Raw genomic sequence first — 21,676 nt, forward strand, 5'->3', positions numbered from 1 at the left:
CGATATACTCTTATATACCATTACCTATACTGATTCTCGTTTCAGTACTGGTTTGCCTTTCTACTACATGTAGATGAGTGTCCTGGGGTAAGTAAGTCTTATTTTTGTGACACTCTAAGCTATGGTTGGGCACTTTTATATAAAGTTCTAAATATTTGTGTTTAAACATTTATTTGCCTTGATTCAGGATGTTCAATATTCCTTATTTCAGACAGTCAGTTTCATTATTTGGGATAATGCATTTGAATAATCAATTTTTCTTACCTTAAAATTTGTGTTTTTTTCCCTGTGGGCTGTTAGGCTTGCGGGGGCTGAAAATGCTTCATTTTATTGCGTCATTCTTGGCGCAGACTTTTTTGGCGCAAAAATTTTTTTCTTTATTTTTCCGGCGTCATACTTGTCGCCGGAAGTTGCGTCATTTTTTACGTTTTTGCGCCAAAAATGTTGGCATTACCGGATGTGGCGTCATTTTTGGCGCTAAAAGCATTTAGGCGCCAAATAATGTGGGCGTCTTTTTTGGCGCCAAAAAATATGGGCGTCATTATTGTCTCCACATTATTTAAGTTTCATTGTTTATTGCTTCTGGTTGCTAGAAGCTTGTTCACTGGCATTTTTTCCCATTCCTGAAACTGTCATTTAAGGAATTTGACCAATTTTGCTTTATATGTTGTTTTTTCTTTTACATATTGCAAGATGTCTTAGATTGAGCCTGAGTCAGAAGATACTTCTGGAAAATCGCTGCTTGATGCTGGATCTATAAAAGCTAAGTGTATTTGCTGTAAACTTATGGTATCTGTTCCTCCAGCTGTTGTTTGTAATGAATGTCATGACAAACTTGTTAATGCAGATAATATTTCCTTTAGTAACGTTACATTACCTGTTGCTGTTCCATCAACATCTAATACTCCTGTTCCTGTTAACATAAGAGATTTTGTTTCTAAATCCATTAAGAAGGCTATGTCTGTTATTCCTCCTTCTAGTAAACGTAAAAGGTCTTTTAAAACTTCTCATTTTTCAGATGAATTTTTAAATGAACATAATCATTCTGATTCTGATAATGATTCCTCTGGTTCAGAGGATTCTGTTTCAGAGATTGATGCTGATAAATCTTCATATTTATTCAAAATGAAATTTATTCGTTCTTTACTTAACTCTTCTTTGAGGCTTCAAGCTTAAAGGGACACTGTACCCAAAAATTTTCTTTTGTAATTCAGAAAGAACATGCAATTTTAAGCAACTTTCTAATTTACTCCTATTATCAATTTTTCTTCGTTCTCTTGCTATCTTTATTTGAAAAAGAAGGCATCTAAGCTTGTTTTGGGTTCAGTACTCTGGACAGCACTTTTTTTTATTGGTGAATGAATTTATCCACCAATCAGCAAGGACAACCCAGGTTGTTCAACAAAAATGGGCCGACATCTAAACTTACATTTTTGTATTTCAAATAAAGATACCAAGAGAATGAAGAACATTTGATAAAAGGAGTAAATTAGAAAGTTGCTTAAAATGTCATGCTCAATCTGAATTACAAAAGAAAAAATTTGGGTACAGTGTCCCTTTAAGCATTTATTTTGTGTTCCCTGTTTTTGAGATAGGGGCTTTTATATGTATTCTCTCCTGGTAGGAGATGATTTATCCTTGTCAGTGACTTCTTGTGTTACTCTCTGTAACATATATATGTATCTTTTTAGTGATTTTAGGACGCTAAGATGTTTGTTTCTGTCGCCTTATTATTTGTAATAGGCACAACTTTATAATATCTACATTAATATGTTTCTTTCATATTGTCCTTTTTTATGCATATGGACTAGTGTCTGTGCCAGGACACTGATGGGTTTTTTATTATAATCATTCTCTTATTGAGGTCTAGTTATTTTATGTATTGAATATTGGGCAAACTCTTAAGATTTGTATCCCTATCTTTTTATCCTCCCTCTTCTCAGGGGACTTCGCCAGTTTCTGAGGTTTGCATTTCAGGACAAGCTTTCCAGTTTGTTGCCCTCTCTTTTGGCCTTTCTATGGCTCCCAGTATTTTCACAAAGGTCATGGGGGCTCTTTCTGGTGGTGATCAGATCTCAGGGAATAGAGGTGATGCCTTACCTGGACGACTTCTTGGCTCAGGCGTCCTCTTTTCTTCTAACAAAGTCTCATATAGAGAAGTTGTTATGTATTCTAAGTTCTCTCAGGTGGAGAGTGAATCTGGGACAGCGTTCCCTAGTTCCAGATATAAGGGTGTGTTCCTTGAGGATTATTAGAGGTTCTCTATCCATATACATTTTTTCTGATGGATATCGAAATAACCAAATTCTTGTTTCTTGCCCTTCTCTCCAGTCTACTGTTCGTCCTTCAGTGGCTCAATGCATGGAGGTGATTGGTCTGATGGTTGCCTCCATGGACATCATTCCTTTTGCTCGGTTCCATCTGAGACCTATGCATGCTCAGTCAGTGGAACAGAGACCATTCAGATTTATCACAAAGGATAGATCTGGATCCCCTAACAAGTGACTCTCAGGATACCTGGCTCAGGGCACTTGTTTCCTGAGACCTTCATGAGTGAGTGTGACTACGGACACCAGCCTATTAGGCTGGAGAGCAGTTTGGGGCTCTCTAAAAGCTCAAGGCCTGTAGACCTGGGAGGAATCCTCTCCTCATAAAAATCTTGAAATTTAGAGCAATCTTCAATGCCTTCGTAGCTTGACCTTCATTACTTTAGTCCGGTTTATCAGATTCCAGTCGGACTACATCACCTTAGTGGCTTACTTCAACCACCAGGGAGGAACTCAGAGTTCCTTGGCCATGAAGGAGGTGACTCACATTCTGCTGTGGGCAGAAGCTCACAATTGTCTTCTATCTGCCATCCACATTCCAGGAGTCGACAATTGGGAGGTGGATTTTCTGAGCAGATAGGCTTTTCCTCCCGGGGAGTGGGCTCTCCATCCAGAAGTGTTCTCCATGATAACCCTCAGGTGTGAGGTTCCGGAGTTTGATCTGATAGCATCTCGTCAGAACGACAAGCTTCCAGAGTATGGATCTAGGTCAAGAGATCCTCAGGCCGCTATGATAGTTTTTCTGGCGGTTCCTTGAAATTTCGGTCTAGCATTCATGTTTTTCTCCGTTTGCTCTCCTTCCACGAGTCATTGCTCGTTTCAAAAAGGATAGAGCGTCTGTGATTCTAATAGCTCCTGTCTGGTTTGTTGATCTGGTGAAGGTGTCATCTCTTCCACCTTGGAGGTTACCTCTGAGGATGGACCTTCTAACTCAGGGTCCATTCCTCCATCCAAATCTGGATTCTCTTAAGCTGACTGCTTGGAGATTTAACGCCTAGTTCTATCTAGACCTGGTTTTTCTGAAGCGATCATTGATACTATGCTTCAGGCTCATAAACCTCGCAGGATTTACCATAAGGTATGGTGTAAATACCTTTTTTTGGTGCAAAGCTAAAGGTTTCTCCTGGAGTCGGGTGAGGATTCCCTGAATGTTATCGTTTCTTCAGGATGGCCTGGAGAAAGGTTTGTCAGTCTCATAAGCAAAACAGGCATTTCTGAAGGGTCAAATTTTTGCACTGTCTATTCTTTCTCCTGTTAAGTGTAGTCAGTCCACGGGTCATCCATTACTTATGGAATATATCTCTTCCGAACAGGAAACTGCAAGAGAATTACCCAGCAGAGCTGCTATATAGCTCCTCCCCTCACATATCATACTCAGTCATTCTCTTGCAGCCTAACTAAAAAGGAAGCTGTGAGAGATCTGTGGTGTTTTTTAACTTAGTTTATTTCTACAATCAAAAGTTTGTTATTTTTAAATGGCACCGGAGTGTGCTGTTTATTCTCAGGCAGCATTAGAAGAAGAATCTGCCTGGGTTTTTTTCTATGGTCTTAGCAGACGTAACTAAGATCCACTGGCTGTTTCTCATCTGAGGAGTGAGGTAACTTCAGAGAAGGGGAATAGAAGGGGAGAAGGGGAATAGCATGCAGGGCTCCCCTGCAACAAATGAGGTATGTGCAGTAATCTGAGGAATGGAATTGACTGAGAAAATACTGCTGATACCATTGTAAAGTAAGTTCAGCCTTAAATGCAGTGATAGCGACTGGTATCAGGCTGATGTGTGTGTGTGTGTGTACACTGAATGTATTTTTCTAAGGAATGGAATTGACTCTGAAAATACTGTTAATACTGAAATAATGTATGAGCCTTAACTGCAGTAAAAACGACTGGTAGCAGGCTTATTAATAATAATACATAACTTTCAAATGTATGTTTAAAACGTTTACTGGCTTGTTAATCGTTTTTGTGAGGTACTTGGTGATAAAACTTATTAGGGCATGATTTTTACCACATGGCCATTTTTGTTTTCTGCATAGAAACAGTTTCTGAGCTTCCCCACTGTTGTAATATGAGTGGGAGGGGCCTATTTTAGCGCTTTTTTTGCGCAGTAAAAATTCAGTCACAATCTGTCTACTTCATCCTCCATGATCCAGATCGTCTCTAGAGAGCTCAGGGGTCTTCAAAATCCATTTTGAGGGAGGTAATCAGGCACAGCAGTCCTGTGACAGTGTATTTGACTGTGAGAAAAACGTTAATTATATAATTGTTATCCGTTTTTGGGTACTAAGGGGTTAATCATCCATTTGCTGGTGGGTGCAATCCTTTGCTAACTTAATACATTGTTATTTCAACTGTGTCAGTTTTTCTGTGCTTCTTAAAGGCACAGTAACGTTTTTTATATTGCTTGTAAATTAATTTTGAAAAGTATTTCCAAGTTTGCTAGTCTCATTGCTAGTTTGTTTAAACATGTCTGACTCAGATGAATCTCTTTGTTCACTATGTTTAAAGGCCAATGTGGAGCCCAATAGAAATTTGTGTACTAATTGCATTGATGCTACTTTAAATAAAAGTCAATCTTTACATGTAAAGAAATTATCACCAGACGACGAGGGGGAAGTTATGCCGACTAACTCTCCTCACGTGTCAGTACCTTCGCCTCCCGCTCAGGAGGTGCGTGATTTTGTGGCGCCAAGTACATCAGGGAGGCCCTTACAAATCACTTTGCAAGACATGGCTACTGTTATGACAGAAGTGTTATCTAAGTTGCCAGAATTAAGAGGCAAGCGCGATAGCTCTGGGTTAAGGATAGAGCGCGCGGATGAGATGAAAGCCATGTCAGATACTGCGTCACAGTTTGCAGAACGTGAGGACGGAGAGCTTCATTCTGTGGGTGACGGATCTGATCCAGGGAGACTGGATTCAGAGATTTCCAATTTTAAATTTAAGCTAGAGAACCTCCGCACATTGCTAGGGGAGGTATTAGCGGCTCTGAATGATTGTAACACGGTTGCAATTCCAGAGAAATTATGTAGGTTGGATAGATACTATGCGGTACCAGTGTGTACTGACGTATTTCCTATACCAAAAAGGCTTACAGAGATTATTAGCAAGGAGTGGGATAGACCGGGTGTGCCTTTTACCCCTCCTCCCATATTTAGGAAAATGTTTCCTATTGACGCCACCACACGAGACTTATGGCAGACGGTCCCTAAGGTGGAGGGAGCAGTTTCTACTTTAGCTAAGCGTACCACTATCCCGGTGGAGGATAGTTGTGCCTTTTCAGATCCAATGGATAAAAAATTAGAGGGTTACCTTAAGAAAATGTTTGTTCAACAAGGTTTTTTTTTACAGCCCCTCGCATGCATTGCGCCTGTCACTGCTGCAGCAGCATTCTGGTTTGAGTCTCTGGAAGAGGCCATTCGCTCAGCTCCATTGGATGAAATAATCAACAAGCTTAAGACACTTAAGCTAGCTAACGCATTTGTTTCTGATGCCGTTGTGCATTTAACCAAACTTACGGCTAAGAACTCCGGATTCGCCATCCAAGCACGCAGAGCGCTATGGCTTAAATCCTGGTCAGCTGACGTGACTTCTAAATCTAAATTGCTTAATATTCCTTTCAAAGGGCAGACCTTATTCGGGCCCGGCTTGAAAGAAATTATTGCTGACATTACGGGAGGTAAAGGCCATGCTCTACCTCAGGACAGGGCCAAATCAAAGGCCAAACAGTCTAATTTTCGTGCCTTTCGTAACTTCAAGGCAGGAGCAGCATCAACTTCCTCCGCTCCAAAACAGGAAGGAGCTGTTGCTCGTTACAGACAGGGCTGGAAAGTTAACCAGTCCTGGAACAGGGGCAAGCAGGCCAAGAAACCTGCTGCTGCCCCCAAAACAGCATGAAGAGAGGGCCCCCTATCCGGAAACGGATCTAGTGGGGGGCAGACTTTCTCTCTTCGCCCAGGCTTGGGCAAGAGATGTCCAGGATCCCTGGGCGTTGGAGATCATATCTCAGGGATATCTCCTGGACTTCAAAACTTCTCCTCCACGAGGGAGATTTCATCTTTCAAGGTTATCAGCAAACCAAATAAAGAAAGAGGCGTTTCTACGCTGTGTACAAGACCTCTTACTAATGGGGGTAATCCACCCAGTTCCGCGGACGGAACACGGGCAGGGATTCTATTCAAACCTATTTGTGGTTCCCAAGAAAGAGGGAACCTTCAGACCAATCTTGGACTTAAAAATCCTAAACAAATTTCTAAGCGTTCCATCATTCAAAATGGAAACTATTCGAACCATCCTTCCCATGATCCAAGAGGGTCAGTACATGACCACAGTGGATTTAAAGGATGCCTACCTTCACATACCGATTCACAGGGACCATTACCGGTATCTGAGATTTGCCTTCCTAGACAGGCATTACCAGTTTGTAGCTCTTCCCTTCGGATTAGCTACGGCTCCAAGAATCTTTACAAAAATTCTAGGGTCACTTCTGGCGGTACTAAGACCGCGAGGCATAGCGGTGACTCCGTACCTAGACGACATTCTGATACAAGCGTCAAGTTTTCAAACTGCCAAGTCTCATACAGAGATAGTTCTGGCATTTCTGAGGTCGCATGGGTGGAAGGTGAACGTGGAAAAGAGTTCTCTATTACCACTTACAAGAGTTCCCTTTCTAGGGACTCTTATAGATTCTATAGAGATGAAAATTTACCTGACAGAGGCCAGGTTATTAAAACTTCTAAATGCTTGCCGTGTCCTTCACTCCATTCCACACCCGTCAGTAGCTCAGTGCATGGAAGTAATCGGCTTAATGGTAGCGGCAATGGACATAGTACCATTTGTGCGCCTGCATCTCAGACCGCTGCAATTGTGCATGCTAAGTCAGTGGAACGGGGATTACTCAGATTTGTCCCCCCTACTAAATCTGGACCAAGAGACCAGAGATTCTCTTCTATGGTGGCTTTCTCGGCCACATCTGTCCAAGGGGATGACCTTTCGCAGGCCAGATTGGACGATTGTAACAACAGACGCCAGCCTTCTAGGCTGGGGAGCAGTCTGGAATTCCCTGAAAGCTCAGGGATTATGGACTCAGGAGGAGAAACTCCTCCCAATAAATATTCTGGAGTTAAGAGCAATATTCAATGCTCTCCTAGCTTGGCCTCAGTTAGCAACTCTGAGGTTCATCAGATTTCAGTCGGACAACATCACGACTGTGGCTTACATCAACCATCAAGGGGGAACCAGAAGTTCCCTAGCGATGTTGGAAGTCTCAAAGATAATTCGCTGGGCAGAGTCTCACTCTTGCCACCTGTCAGCGATCTACATCCCAGGCGTGGAGAACTGGGAGGCGGATTTTCTAAGTCGCCAGACTTTTCATCCGGGGGAGTGGGAGCTTCATCCGGAGGTCTTTGCTCAACTGATTCGTCGTTGGGGCAAACCAGATCTGGATCTCATGACGTCTCGTCAGAACGCCAAGCTTCCTTGTTACGGATCCAGGTCCAGGGACCCGGGAGCGGTGCTGATAGATGCTCTGACAGCCCCTTGGGTCTTCAACATGGCTTATGTGTTTCCACCATTCCCGATGCTTCCTCGTTTGATTGCCAAGATCAAACAGGAGAGAGCTTCGGTGATTCTGATAGCGCCTGCGTGGCCACGCAGGACCTGGTATGCAGACCTAGTGGACATGTCGTCCTGTCCACCGTGGTCTCTGCCTCTGAGACAGGACCTTCTAATTCAGGGTCCTTTCAAACATCCAAATCTAATTTCTCTGAGGCTGACTGCATGGAGATTGAACGCTTGATTCTATCAAAGCGTGGCTTCTCGGAGTCGGTTATTGATACCTTAATACAGGCTAGGAAGCCTGTTACCAGAAAAAATTACCATAAGATATGGCGTAAATATTTACATTTGTGCGAATCCAAGAGTTACTCATGGAGTAAGGTTAGGATTCCTAGGATATTGTCTTTTCTACAAGAGGGTTTAGAAAAGGGCTTATCTACTAGTTCGTTAAAGGGACAGATTTCTGCTCTGTCTATTCTTCTACACAAACGTCTGGCTGAAGTTCCAGACGTTCAGGCTTTCTGTCAGGCTTTAACTAGGATTAAACCTGTGTTTAAGTCTGTTGCTCCGCCGTGGAGCTTAAACTTAGTTCTTAATGTTCTTCAAGGCGTTCCATTTGAACCCCTTCATTCCATTGATATCAAGCTGTTATCTTGGAAAGTTCTGTTTTTGATGGCTATTTCCTCGGCTCGAAGAGTCTCTGAGTTATCTGCCTTACATTGTGATTCTCCTTATCTGATTTTTCATTCAGACAAGGTAGTCCTGCGTACTAAACCTGGGTTCTTACCCAAGGTAGTTACTAACAGGAATATCAATCAAGAGATTGTTGTTCCATCTCTGTGTCCTAACCCTTCTTCAAAGAAGGAACTACTTTTGCATAATCTGGACGTAGTCCGTGCCCTGAAATTCTATTTGCAGGCAACTAAGGATTTTCGTCAAACTTCTTCCCTGTTTGTCGTTTACTCTGGACAGAGGAGAGGTCAAAAGGCTTCGGCTACCTCTCTCTCTTTTTGGCTTCGTAGCATAATACGCTTAGCCTATGAGACTGCTGGACAGCAGCCTCCTGAAAGGATTACAGCTCATTCTACTAGAGCTGTGGCTTCCACCTGGGCCTTTAAAAATGAGGCCTCTGTTGAACAGATTTGCAAGGCTGCGACTTGGTCTTCGCTTCACACTTTTTCAAAATTTTACAAATTTGACACTTTTGCTTCGTCGGAGGCTATTTTTGGGAGAAAGGTACTTCAGGCAGTGGTTCCTTCTGTTTAATGTTCCTGCCTTGTCCCTCCCTTCATCCGTGTACTTTAGCTTTGGTATTGGTATTCCATAAGTAATGGATGACCCGTGGACTGACTACACTTAACAGGAGAAAACATAATTTATGCTTACCTGATAAATTCCTTTCTCCTGTAGTGTAGTCAGTCCACAGCCCGCCCTGTTTTTACGGCAGGTCTAAATTTTAATTAAACTCCAGTCACCACTGTACCCTATGGTTCCTCCTTTCTCGTCTGCTTTGGTCGAATGACTGAGTATGATATGTGAGGGGAGGAGCTATATAGCAGCTCTGCTGGGTAATTCTCTTGCAGTTTCCTGTTAGGAAGAGATATATTCCATAAGTAATGGATGACCCGTGGACTGACTACACTACAGGAGAAAGGAATTTATCAGGTAAGCATAAATTATGTTTTTGCAGAAACGCCTGGCAGATTTATCAGATGTTCAAGCTTTTGTTTAGGCCCTGGTCAGAATCCAGCCTGTGTTTATACCTGTTGCTCCTTGGAGCCTTACCCTTGTTCTTAAAGTTTTGCAGCTGGCTCCGTTTGAGTCGATGCATGTTGTTGTTATCTTAGAAGGTTTTGTTTCTCCTTGCTATTTCTTCCGCTCGCAGAGTTTCTGAACTTTCAGCTCTGCAGTGTGATTTCCCCTTACCTTTTCTCCAACATAGGTGTGTCCGGTCCACGGCGTCATCCTTACTTGTGGGATATTCTCTTCCCCAACCGGAAATGGCAAAGAGCCCAGCAAAGCTGGTCACATGATCCCTCCTAGGCTCCGCCTACCCCAGTCATTCTCTTTGCCGTTGTACAGGCAACATCTCCACGGAGATGGCTTAGAGTTTTTTAGTGTTTAACTGTAGTTTTTTATTATTCAATCAAGAGTTTGTTATTTTAAAATAGTGCTGGTATGTACTATTTACTCTGAAACAGAAAAGAGATGAAGATTTCTGTTTGTATGAGGAAAATGATTTTAGCAACCGTTACTAAAATCCATGGCTGTTCCACACAGGACTGTTGAGAGGAATTAACTTCAGTTGGGGGAACAGTGAGCAGTCTTTTGCTGCTTGAGGTATGACACATTCTAACAAGACGATGTAATGCTGGAAGCTGTCATTTTCCCTATGGGATCCGGTAAGCCATTTTTATTCAGACAGTAAATAAGGGCTTCACAAGGGCTTATTAAGACTGTAGACATTTTCTGGGCTAAATCGATTCATATATTACACATATTTAGCCTTGAGGAATCATTTAATCTGGGTATTTTTGTTAAATAATATCGGCAGGCACTGTTTTAGACACCTTATTCTCTAGGGGCTTTCCCTAATCATAGGCAGAGCCTCATTTTCGCGCCGGTATTGCGCACTTGTTTTTGAGAAGCATGACATGCAGTCGCATGTGTGAGGAGCTCTGATACATAGAAAAGACTTTCTGAAGGCGTCATTTGGTATCGTATTCCCCTTTGGGCTTGGTTGGGTCTCAGCAAAGCAGATACCAGGGACTGTAAAGGGGTTAAAGTTAAAAACGGCTCCGGTTCCGTTATTTTAAGGGTTAAAGCTTCCAAATTTGGTGTGCAATACTTTTAAGGCTTTAAGACACTGTGGTGAAATTTTGGTGAATTTTGAACAATTCCTTCATACTTTTTCGCAATTGCAGTAATAAAGTGTGTTCAGTTTAAAATTTAAAGTGACAGTAACGGTTTTATTTTAAAACGTTTTTTGTACTTTGTTATCAAGTTTATGCCTGTTTAACATGTCTGAACTACCAGATAGACTGTGTTCTGAATGTGGGGAAGCCAAGGTTCCTTCTCATTTAAATAAATGTGATTTATGTGACACTGAAAATGATGCCCAAGATGATTCCTCAAGTGAGGGGAGTAAGCATGGTACTGCATCATTCCCTCCTTCGTCTACACGAGTCTTGCCCACTCAGGAGGCCCCTAGTACATCTAGCGCGCCAATACTCCTTACTATGCAACAATTAACGGCTGTAATGGATAATTCTATCAAAAACATTTTAGCCAAAATGCCCACTTATCAGCGTAAGCGCGACTGCTCTGTTTTAGATACTGAAGAGCATGAGGACGCTGATGATAATGGTTCTGAAATGCCCCTACACCAGTCTGAGGGGGCCAGGGAGGTTTTGTCTGAGGGAGAAATTTCAGATTCAGGGAAAATTTCTCAACAAGCTGAACCCGATGTGATTACATTTAAATTTAAGTTGGAACATCTCCGCGCTCTGCTTAAGGAGGTATTATCCACTCTGGATGATTGTGAGAATTTGATCATCCCAGAGAAACTATGTAAAATGGACAAGTTCCTAGAGGTCCCGGGGCTCCCAGAAGCTTTTCCTATACCCAAGCGGGTGGCGGACATTGTAAATAAAGAATGGGAAAGGCCCGGTATTCCTTTCGTCCCTCCCCCCATATTTAAAAAATTGTTTCCTATGGTCGACCCTAGAAAGGACTTATGGCAGACTGTCCCCAAGGTCGAGGGAGCGGTTTCTACTTTAAACAAACGCACCACTATACCCATAGAAGATAGTTGTGCTTTCAAAGATCCTATGGATAAAAAATTAGAAGGTTTGCTTAAAAAGATGTTTGTTCAGCAAGGTTACCTTCTACAACCAATTTCATGCATTGTCCCTGTCACTACAGCCGCGTGTTTCTGGTTCGATGAGCTAGTAAAGGCGATCGATAGTGATTCTCCTCCTTATGAGGAGATTATGGACAGAATCCGTGCTCTCAAATTGGCTAATTCTTTCACCCTAGACGCCACTTTGCAATTGGCTAGGTTAGCGGCGAAGAATTCTGGGTTTGCTATTGTGGCGCGTAGAGCGCTTTGGTTGAAATCTTGGTCAGCGGATGCGTCTTCCAAGAACAAACTCCTTAACATTCCTTTCAAGGGGAAAACGCTGTTTGGCCCTGACTTGAAAGAGATTATCTCTGATATCACTGGGGGTAAGGGCCACGCCCTTCCTCAGGATAGGTCTTTCAAGGCCAAAAATAAACCTAATTTTCGTCCCTTTCGTAGAAACGGACCAGCCCCAAGTGCTACGTCCTCTAAGCAAGAGGGTAATACTTCTCAAGCCAAGCCAGCCTGGAGACCAATGCAAGGCTGGAACAAGGGAAAGCAGGCCAAGAAACCTGCCACTGCTACCAAGACAGCATGAAATGTTGGCCCCCGATCCGGGACCGGATCTGGTGGGGGGCAGACTCTCTCTCTTCGCTCAGGCTTGGGCAAGAGATGTTCTGGATCCTTGGGCACTAGAAATAGTCTCCCAAGGTTATCTTCTGGAATTCAAGGGGCTTCCCCCAAGGGGGAGGTTCCACAGGTCTCAATTGTCTTCAGACCACATAAAGAGACAGGCATTCTTACATTGTGTAGAAGACCTGTTGAAAATGGGAGTGATTCATCCTGTTCCATTAGGAGAACAAGGGATGGGGTTCTACTCCAATCTGTTCATAGTTCCCAAAAAAGAGGGAACGTTCAGACCAATCTTAGATCTCAAGATCTTAAACAAGTTTCTCAAGGTTCCATCGTTCAAAATGGAAACCATTCGAACAATTCTTCCTTCCATCCAGGAAGGTCAATTCATGACCACGGTGGATTTAAAGGATGCGTATCTACATATTCCTATCCACAAGGAACATCATCGGTTCCTAAGGTTTGCATTCCTGGACAAGCATTACCAGTTCGTGGCGCTTCCTTTCGGATTAGCCACTGCTCCAAGGATTTTCACAAAGGTACTAGGGTCCCTTCTAGCGGTGCTAAGACCAAGGGGCATTGCAGTAGTACCTTACTTGGACGACATTCTGATTCAAACGTCGTCCCTTCCTCAAGCAAAGGCTCACACGGACATAGTCCTGGCCTTTCTCAGATCTCACGGATGGAAAGTGAACGTGGAAAAGAGTTCTCTATCTCCGTCGACAAGGGTTCCCTTCTTGGGAACAATAATAGACTCCTTAGAAATGAGGATTTTTCTGACAGAGGCCAGAAAAACAAAACTTCTAAACTCTTGTCAAACACTTTATTCCGTTCCTCTTCCTTCCATAGCGCAGTGCATGGAAGTAATAGGTTTGATGGTAGCGGCAATGGACATAGTTCCTTTTGCGCGCATTCATCTAAGACCATTACAACTGTGCATGCTCAGTCAGTGGAATGGGGACTATACAGACTTGTCTCCGAAGATACAAGTAAATCAGAGGACCAGAGACTCACTCCGTTGGTGGCTGTCCCTGGACAACCTGTCACAAGGGATGACCTTCCGCAGACCAGAGTGGGTCATTGTCACGACCGACGCCAGTCTGATGGGCTGGGGCGCGGTCTGGGGATCCCTGAAAGCTCAGGGTCTTTGGTCTCGGGAAGAATCTCTTCTACCGATAAATATTCTGGAACTGAGAGCGATATTCAATGCTCTCAAGGCTTGGCCTCAGCTAGCAAATGCCAAGTTCATACGGTTTCAATCAGACAACATGACGACTGTTGCGTACATCAACCATCAGGGGGGAACAAGGAGTTCCCTGGCGATGGAAGAAGTGACCAAAATCATTCAATGGGCGGAGTCTCACTCCTGCCACCTGTCTGCAATCCACATCCCAGGAGTGGAAAATTGGGAAGCGGATTTTCTGAGTCGTCAGACATTACATCCGGGGGAGTGGGAACTCCATCCGGAAATCTTTGCCCAAATTACTCAACTGTGGGGCATTCCAGACATGGATCTGATGGCCTCTCGGCAGAACTTCAAGGTTCCTTGCTACGGGTCCAGATCCAGGGATCCCAAGGCGACTCTAGTAGATGCACTAGTAGCACCTTGGACCTTCAAACTAGCTTATGTATTCCCGCCGTTTCCTCTCATCCCCAGGCTGGTAGCCAGGATCATCAGGAGAGGGCATCGGTGATCTTGATAGCTCCTGCGTGGCCACGCAGGACTTGGTATGCAGATCTGGTGAATATGTCATCGGCTCCACCATGGAAGCTACCTTTGAGACGAGACCTTCTTGTTCAAGGTCCGTTCGAACATCCGAATCTGGTCTCACTCCAACTGACTGCTTGGAGATTGAACGCTTGATCTTATCAAAACGAGGGTTCTCAGATTCTGTTATTGATACTCTTGTTCAGGCCAGAAAGCCTGTAACTAGAAAAATTTACCACAAAATATGGAAAAAATATATCTGTTGGTGTGAATCTAAAGGATTCCCTTGGGACAAGGTAAAAATTCCTAAGATTCTATCCTTTCTTCAAGAAGGATTGGAGAAAGGATTATCTGCAAGTTCCTTGAAGGGACAGATTTCTGCCTTGTCTGTGTTACTTCACAAAAAGCTGGCAGCTGTGCCAGATGTTCAAGCCTTTGTTCAGGCTCTGGTTAGAATCAAGCCTGTTTACAAACCTTTGACTCCTCCTTGGAGTCTCAACTTAGTTCTTTCAGTTCTTCAGGGGGTTCCGTTTGAACCCTTACATTCCGTTGATATTAAGTTATTATCTTGGAAAGTTTTGTTTTTGGTTGCAATTTCTTCTGCTAGAAGAGTTTCAGAATTATCTGCTCTGCAGTGTTCTCCTCCTTATCTGGTGTTCCATGCAGATAAGGTGGTTTTACGTACTAAACCTGGTTTTCTTCCAAAAGTTGTTTCTAACAAAAACATTAACCAGGAGATAGTCGTGCCTTCTTTGTGTCCGAAACCAGTTTCGAAGAAGGAACGTTTGTTGCACAATTTGGATGTTGTTCGCGCTCTAAAATTCTATTTAGATGCTACAAAGGATTTTAGACAAACATCTTCCTTGTTTGTTGTTTATTCTGGTAAAAGGAGAGGTCAAAAAGCAACTTCTACCTCTCTCTCTTTTTGGATTAAAAGCATCATCAGATTGGCTTACGAGACTGCCGGACGGCAGCCTCCTGAAAGAATCACAGCTCATTCCACTAGGGCTGTGGCTTCCACATGGGCCTTCAAGAACGAGGCTTCTGTTGATCAGATATGTAGGGCAGCGACTTGGTCTTCACTGCACACTTTTACCAAATTTTACAAGTTTGATACTTTTGCTTCTTCTGAGGCTATTTTTGGGAGAAAGGTTTTGCAAGCCGTGGTGCCTTCCATCTAGGTGACCTGATTTGCTCCCTCCCATCATCCGTGTCCTAAAGCTTTGGTATTGGTTCCCACAAGTAAGGATGACGCCGTGGACCGGACACACCTATGTTGGAGAAAACAGAATTTATGCTTACCTGATAAATTACTTTCTCCAACGGTGTGTCCGGTCCACGGCCCGCCCTGGTTTTTTAATCAGGTCTGATATTTTATTTTCTTTAACTACAGTCACCACGGTATCATATGGTTTCTCCTATGCAAATATTCCTCCTTAACGTCGGTCGAATGACTGGGGTAGGCGGAGCCTAGGAGGGATCATGTGACCAGCTTTGCTGGGCTCTTTGCCATTTCCTGTTGGGGAAGAGAATATCCCACAAGTAAGGATGACGCCGTGGACCGGACACACCGTTGGAGAAAGTAATTTATCAGGTAAACATAAATTCTGTTATTTTTCATGCAGATAAGGCGTTCCTTCGTACTAAATTGGGGTTTCTCCCTAAGGAAATTGTTGTTCCTTCTTTTTGTCCTAATCCTCCTTCTCACAAGGAATGTTTTTTGCATAATTTGGATGTTGTGCGTGCTCTAAAATTTTACCTACAAGCTACTTAAGATTTTCGGCAATCTCCTGCCCTGTTTGTTGTTTTCTCTGGAAAGTGTAAGGGTCAGAAGGCCACTTCTACTCTTTCCCTCTGGTTAAGGAGTATGATTTGTTTTGCTTATGAGACTGCTGGACATCAGCCTCCTGAGAGAATTACGGCTCATTCCACTAGGGCTGTCTCCTCTTCTTGGGCTTTTAAAAATGAAGCTTCTGTGGAACAGATTTGCAAGGCGGCAACATGGTCCTCTTTGCATACTTTTTCCAAATTCTACAAATTTAATCATTTTTCCTCAACTGAGGCCTCTTTTTTGGGAGAAAGGTTCTTCAAGCAGTGGTGCCTTCTGTGTAGGTCCTCCTGCCTTGTTCTCCCTCCCTGTTCATTCCGTGTCCTCTAGCTTGGGTATTGGTTCTCACTAGTAATTGGAATGACTTTGTGGACTCTCCATGCCATAGGAAACAAAACAAAATTTATGCTTACCTGATAAATTTCTTTCTTTCCGGGCATGGAGAGTCCACGACCTCGACCTCTCTAAATTATAATTCGGCAGTTTTTTTAAGTAAACCTCAGGCACCTTTTCACCCTTGTGTTTCTTCTATTTCCATTTTCCTTTGGCTAAATGACTGGGGATTAAGGGTAAGGGAAGTTAACCTTAACAGCTTTGCTGGGGTGCTCTTTGCCTCCTCCTGCTGTCCAGAAGTTGAATATCCCACTAGTAATTGGAATGATGTTGTCGACTCTCCATGCCCAGTAGGAAAGAAATTTATCAGGTAAGCATAAATTTTGTTTTTAAAACGTTGCCGTGTTTTATTTGTTCTCCATTGAACTGCTTCTTCAGTTATCACCAGAATTTAACACCATTATTTGGTGATATGACTGCATTTTTAAGCTCACTCTTGACAGTATAAAATATGGCTACCTGCCCCTGGATAATCCACCTTCACTAGCAATACATTTGTATGGTGATCTTACCATGGTATTGTGTCTGTTTTTTCTATCTTACTTAATATAAATTGTATTGTCTCACTTTCATGTCTTGTTTAGGAGCCCCATAAAGGAGGGGAAGACACAGCAAGCAGTCTCTACTCGGTGTTGTAGCACAGCATGTCTCAGCCGCACAGCTCGTATGGTCCTGTCTGCAGCAGAGTCCCTCAAACGCAGATTCCCAGAAACAAGCACTCCCAGCCTCTCACCATCTCACAGTCTAAACAAAAGGTGTATCTCCCAAGAGGAGGATAAGAAACGTCAGAGCCCAGTCTCTTCTGGTGCGTGTCCATCTTAAACCTTTATTTATGACAGAACTGTGCAACTAGCAACCCACCAGTCCCATGCAACCCCTAAGACGTTTTTGTACCCCTCAGACCAATTTAGCTTATTTCTTTATTTTTAAATAATGAATTTTATGATTTATTTAAGCACTGTATTGGTATGTGGTCTGGATATGCTGGGGAATATAAAGTGGGTGCAGTAAATTATACTCCTATATATCTAAAGGGGCAGTATACACCAATGTTTAAAAGCATGTAATAGACACTACTATAAAGAATAATATGCACAGATACTGATATAAAAATCCAGTTTAAAACCTTTTTAAAACCTTTTTAGAAACATACTTAGAAGCTCTCAATGTAGTACTTTTGATGAGATTATGGGACACCCACTGAAAGGGGCTGACAGCAGAACCCCCTCCCCTGCATATGAAAAGACCCATTATACTAGCAGAAGCAGTCTGAATTCTGTATACATCCATATGCATCTAAAACTTTGGGACTTGGTTAGGAGTCTGAAAATCAGCACAATGTTATTTAAAAATAAGCAAAACTATACATTTTTACAAAAACACTCCAAGGTGTGCTCCATAAATGGATCATCTACAAAACATTTATGCAAAGAAAAATTTACTGTTTAATTAATCTTTCCCTACTATTTGTATGTCAATACAAATTCTACCCATATCACAAAAAAAGTTATATGGCAGTGACTTATGACTTACATTGCAGGGCTGGAATACATTTAGAATTAAGACTTAAAGGGATATAATCCTCAAAACTTTTCTCTGTTTCATCTAAAAATTAATGCTATCTCCTTTTTAAAATCAAAATAGTACACAATAGTGTCACTGTCTATATCGGCTTGTGATGATGGTGTTGGGAGGGAGGCAGGTGAGCAGTGCATCGTAGGAAAGGAGGGTTCCCTATCCTACAGCAAAAAAAAATTGGTGAGGGAGGGGGACAGATGGGCCCTAACGCAACAGAAAAGGGTTATGGCAGGGGGGAGGTGGGTCCCTATGGATGATTGTACAATAGAAATTTCCAATGGCACTCCTTTAATTAAATTGACCCTCTGTCCTTAATACAGCCACTAAATCGGCAAGGTGTGGGTGCTGTGTTTTAATTCGATTAGTTCAGTTAGAAAAGAGAGAATACACTTATAGCACTCCGGGGTCACAAAAAGTAAATATATGTTGAGAGTAACTTATCACTAACTTCACGTTAGAGAATGACAAAATGGGAAATAGCAAAAATACTATTAAAACATAACTTTTATTGGGGTACAGTAAAATTAGGAAAAATAAATTAAAAACACACTTAGGTACCTAATAGAAGGCTAGATTACGAGTTTTGCGGTATGAGTGAAAAAGCAGCGTTAAGGCTCTTTTTCACTACCGCTGCTATTACGAGTCTTGTAGGTACAGCTGTTCCGCACACTAACGCAACGTAACTACCACAGCTTTCAAAAAGTCCTTTTTCAATGGGACTTCCACAGCGCCAGTATTACGAGTTTGCCTGTCCGGCCAAAAAGTGAGCGGTACAGCCCATAACTACAAGATCCGTACCGTAAACTGAAAGTCAGTAGTTATGGCTTTTATGCTACAACGCCGTAACATAAAACTCATAACTAAAGTGCTAAAAAGTACACTAACACCCATAAACTACCTATTAACCCCTAAACCGAGGCCCTCCCGCATCGCAAACACTAAAATAAATTATTAACCCCTAATCTGCCGCTCCCAACAATGCCGCCACTATAATAAACATATTAACCCCATAACCGCCGCACTCCTGCATCGTAAACATTAGTTAAATATTATTAACCCCTAATCTGCTGTCCCTAACATCGCCGCCACTATACTAAAGTTATTAACCCCTAACCCTAAGTCTAACCCTAACACCCCTAACTTTAATATAATTAAAATAAATCTAAATAAAAATTACAATTAATACCTAAATAATTCCTATTTAAAACTAAATACTTACCTGTAAAATAAACCCTAACTAGCTACAATATAACTAATAGTTACATTGTATCTATCTTAGGTTTTATTTTTATTTCACAGGCAAGTTTGTATTTATTTTAACTAGGTAGACTAGTAAGTAAATAGTTATTAACTATTTACTAACTACCTAGCTAACATTGGAACAGCCAATAGAATGCAAGCTCAATCCTATTGACTGATTGGACTTTCATTTAATTGCAGGTCCATGGGAGGGAGAGGACCTCTCAAACCTGGGAACTGCCTTGCTGCCAGGCAGAAGATGAGGTAAGTGCTGACTTTATTTCTGGGGATAGAAAACTCAGAATAAGTTTGGGCACTTTAGTTTCTATATACAGACCTCATGGTAGTTATGGGCTCCTTGTTAAGGGGTTACAGAGATAGATTCTCCTAGTGTATTAGGAGTTACTACGGCAGTAGGGACGCAGGCACTGGGGCTTATTGTGACTTTTTTCTCCCGGCAGCTCTCATGACTAATAGTAGCCGACCGGTAAATTACATATGGGCAACGTTGAGCTGAAATGCAGAGTGCAAACTCAGTGTGGTGATTCACTATTAACATTTAACAGACAATGTGCTGTAATGCATGCAAACTCAGTGTGAGGGTGCTTCACTGTTAGATTTACAAACGGACTAAGCAACTACCTAAGCTGAGTCTGCTCAATCTGTTATATTTTCCCAGTGGCTCAACTTAATGATAATAATAATGGCGACCGGGAGATGACTATTGAAATGCCCACGAGGGGCAGAGCTTGTGTGTGCGCTGTAATGCAGGGTGTGAGCTCAGTGTGAGGGTGTATCACTATTAGATTACCAAACGGTGTAAGCAAATACCTAATTTATGAGACTGCTCAGTCCGTTATTTATCCCTGTAGCTCAACTTAATAACTTGATAATGGCGACCGGAAGATGACTGTGAAACGCCCACGAGGGGCGGAGATTGTACGGCGCCAATTTAGTTGCGCAGTCCTCTACTAGGCTTCCGGTTATCAGAAGGAACTGGGTATTTTAGTTATAGTGTTTTCAGTTTAGAAGACAGCTCCTTCTTTCCTAGTACTTCAGGTTATCGGAAGGACCTGTGAATTCATGTCAGTTTCTTTGCGCTTAAAGGGCAGTGCTTGAGCTGAGTCAAAATTTTGAGCAGAAGGGCTGACAGACACCTCCGCTGGGTTAAGCTGACGTGTAGAGGGGGTGTACAATGCTTATCTGCCTATTGTTTCCTATTCAGCCACTTCTGCCAACCTAAATAAAGAAGTTACTATTTAAAATTTAAAGAAACAGTAACGGTTTAAAATGTTAAGTATTTTATTTGACTATTCATCCATTTGTGAATCCCAAGAGACCCTACAAAGTGTTTTCCTTATGTTTTTGGTACATTGTGGAACTACCAATCCATTTCTTTGTTCATTATGTTGTAAAGAGAACTTTACTAAAGGGATAAAGATTTTTTTTCCTCAAGTGTCCATTTTTTTTTTATAGCCCACACATTCATTGCCCTGCGTTTCCTCGCAAGCTCCATCTGGAGTTGCTTTGCAAAACATTGCTCTTATAACGTCATTGGCGATATCTGTTACATTGTATGCCTTTCCCATGTTAAGCAGGGAATACGCTTGATGAAGTGTATTTAATTCTGAACGTTTCTTCCCTAAAGCCTGAAGGAGGGAGATACTTCAATGGCATATGGGGGAAAGATCTCAGACTCTGGGTATCTCATTTATCTGTCACTGAAGTGGTTTCTTTCAGTTTAAACTTACACACCTCCGTTTGCTACCTAAGGAGGTTCTAACGTTTCTGATCTACTAAGACCTAATTTGTGTAGTCAATCTTAACCAGTATAATAAAACTAAACAAGTGTTGTGGGTACCAAAAGGACAGGGTACCCCTCTTGTTCTCCATCTTCTAACTTGAATGGACGCTTCCTACATCAGACTCTATTGAGGACGATTCCCTAGAGGGTAAAAGAAAGTAGTACTCTAAGGTTTTCAATGACTACCTGCAGTGGTAGTCTCACTAGTGTGAAAGCATAACGGATTAAGGTGTTGTCTATTTCTATTGGACACTCCCCTCAAGAAAAAAAAAAAAAATATCCAGGACTGGATAGGGGCATTGAAGTTATCCATCTTCTTTTCTACAGATGCTTGCCTTCAGCGGGAGTTTAGATTCAGACTTACGGTAATGACCCGCAGTGCATTAGGGTTAAGATCCTGATTTGCGGATGTCTCATTTAAGTCTAAATTTCTAGTGATACTTACAAGGGTAAGACCTTGTTTGGGCCGGAGTTGGTATCTCTGATATTTTGGATATATAAAGCGTATATCAGAGTAATCTTCTTTCCTTTCAAATTTTTGGGAACTCCTTCTACTCCCTCCTCCAAGCGGGAGGGCTCACCTCCAATCTGAGACAGGATCTTATGGGGGGCACGTTGTCTTTCTTTGTTCAAACAAGAAGTTTAAGGTTTTTTTCCTCCCAGGGGCAGGTTCTGCCTTCAAGATCTTCGGCAGACCGGAGAGAAGGAGAGGCATTTTTTATTCTTGTATGGAACTTCTCCGACCTGGGAGTGATAGTTTCTGTTCCACGG

The 21,676-nt window shown here is 42.3% G+C and overlaps 1 protein-coding gene across 1 annotated transcript in view; it reads left to right on the forward strand.

Moving 5' to 3' along the window:
• Nucleotides 1–21,676, forward strand: part of XNDC1N (XRCC1 N-terminal domain containing 1, N-terminal like) — a 446,185-nt gene that overhangs the window by 249,553 nt on the left and 174,956 nt on the right. The window contains exon 6 of the mRNA XM_053705638.1: nucleotides 16,869–17,089. Coding sequence (XP_053561613.1) covers nucleotides 16,869–17,089 — 221 coding nt within the window. The remainder of the gene's footprint in view (nucleotides 1–16,868; nucleotides 17,090–21,676) is intronic.

The sequence above is a fragment of the Bombina bombina genome, chromosome 3 (genome assembly GCF_027579735.1).
Source record: "Bombina bombina isolate aBomBom1 chromosome 3, aBomBom1.pri, whole genome shotgun sequence".
Taxonomy (NCBI): domain Eukaryota; kingdom Metazoa; phylum Chordata; class Amphibia; order Anura; family Bombinatoridae; genus Bombina; species Bombina bombina.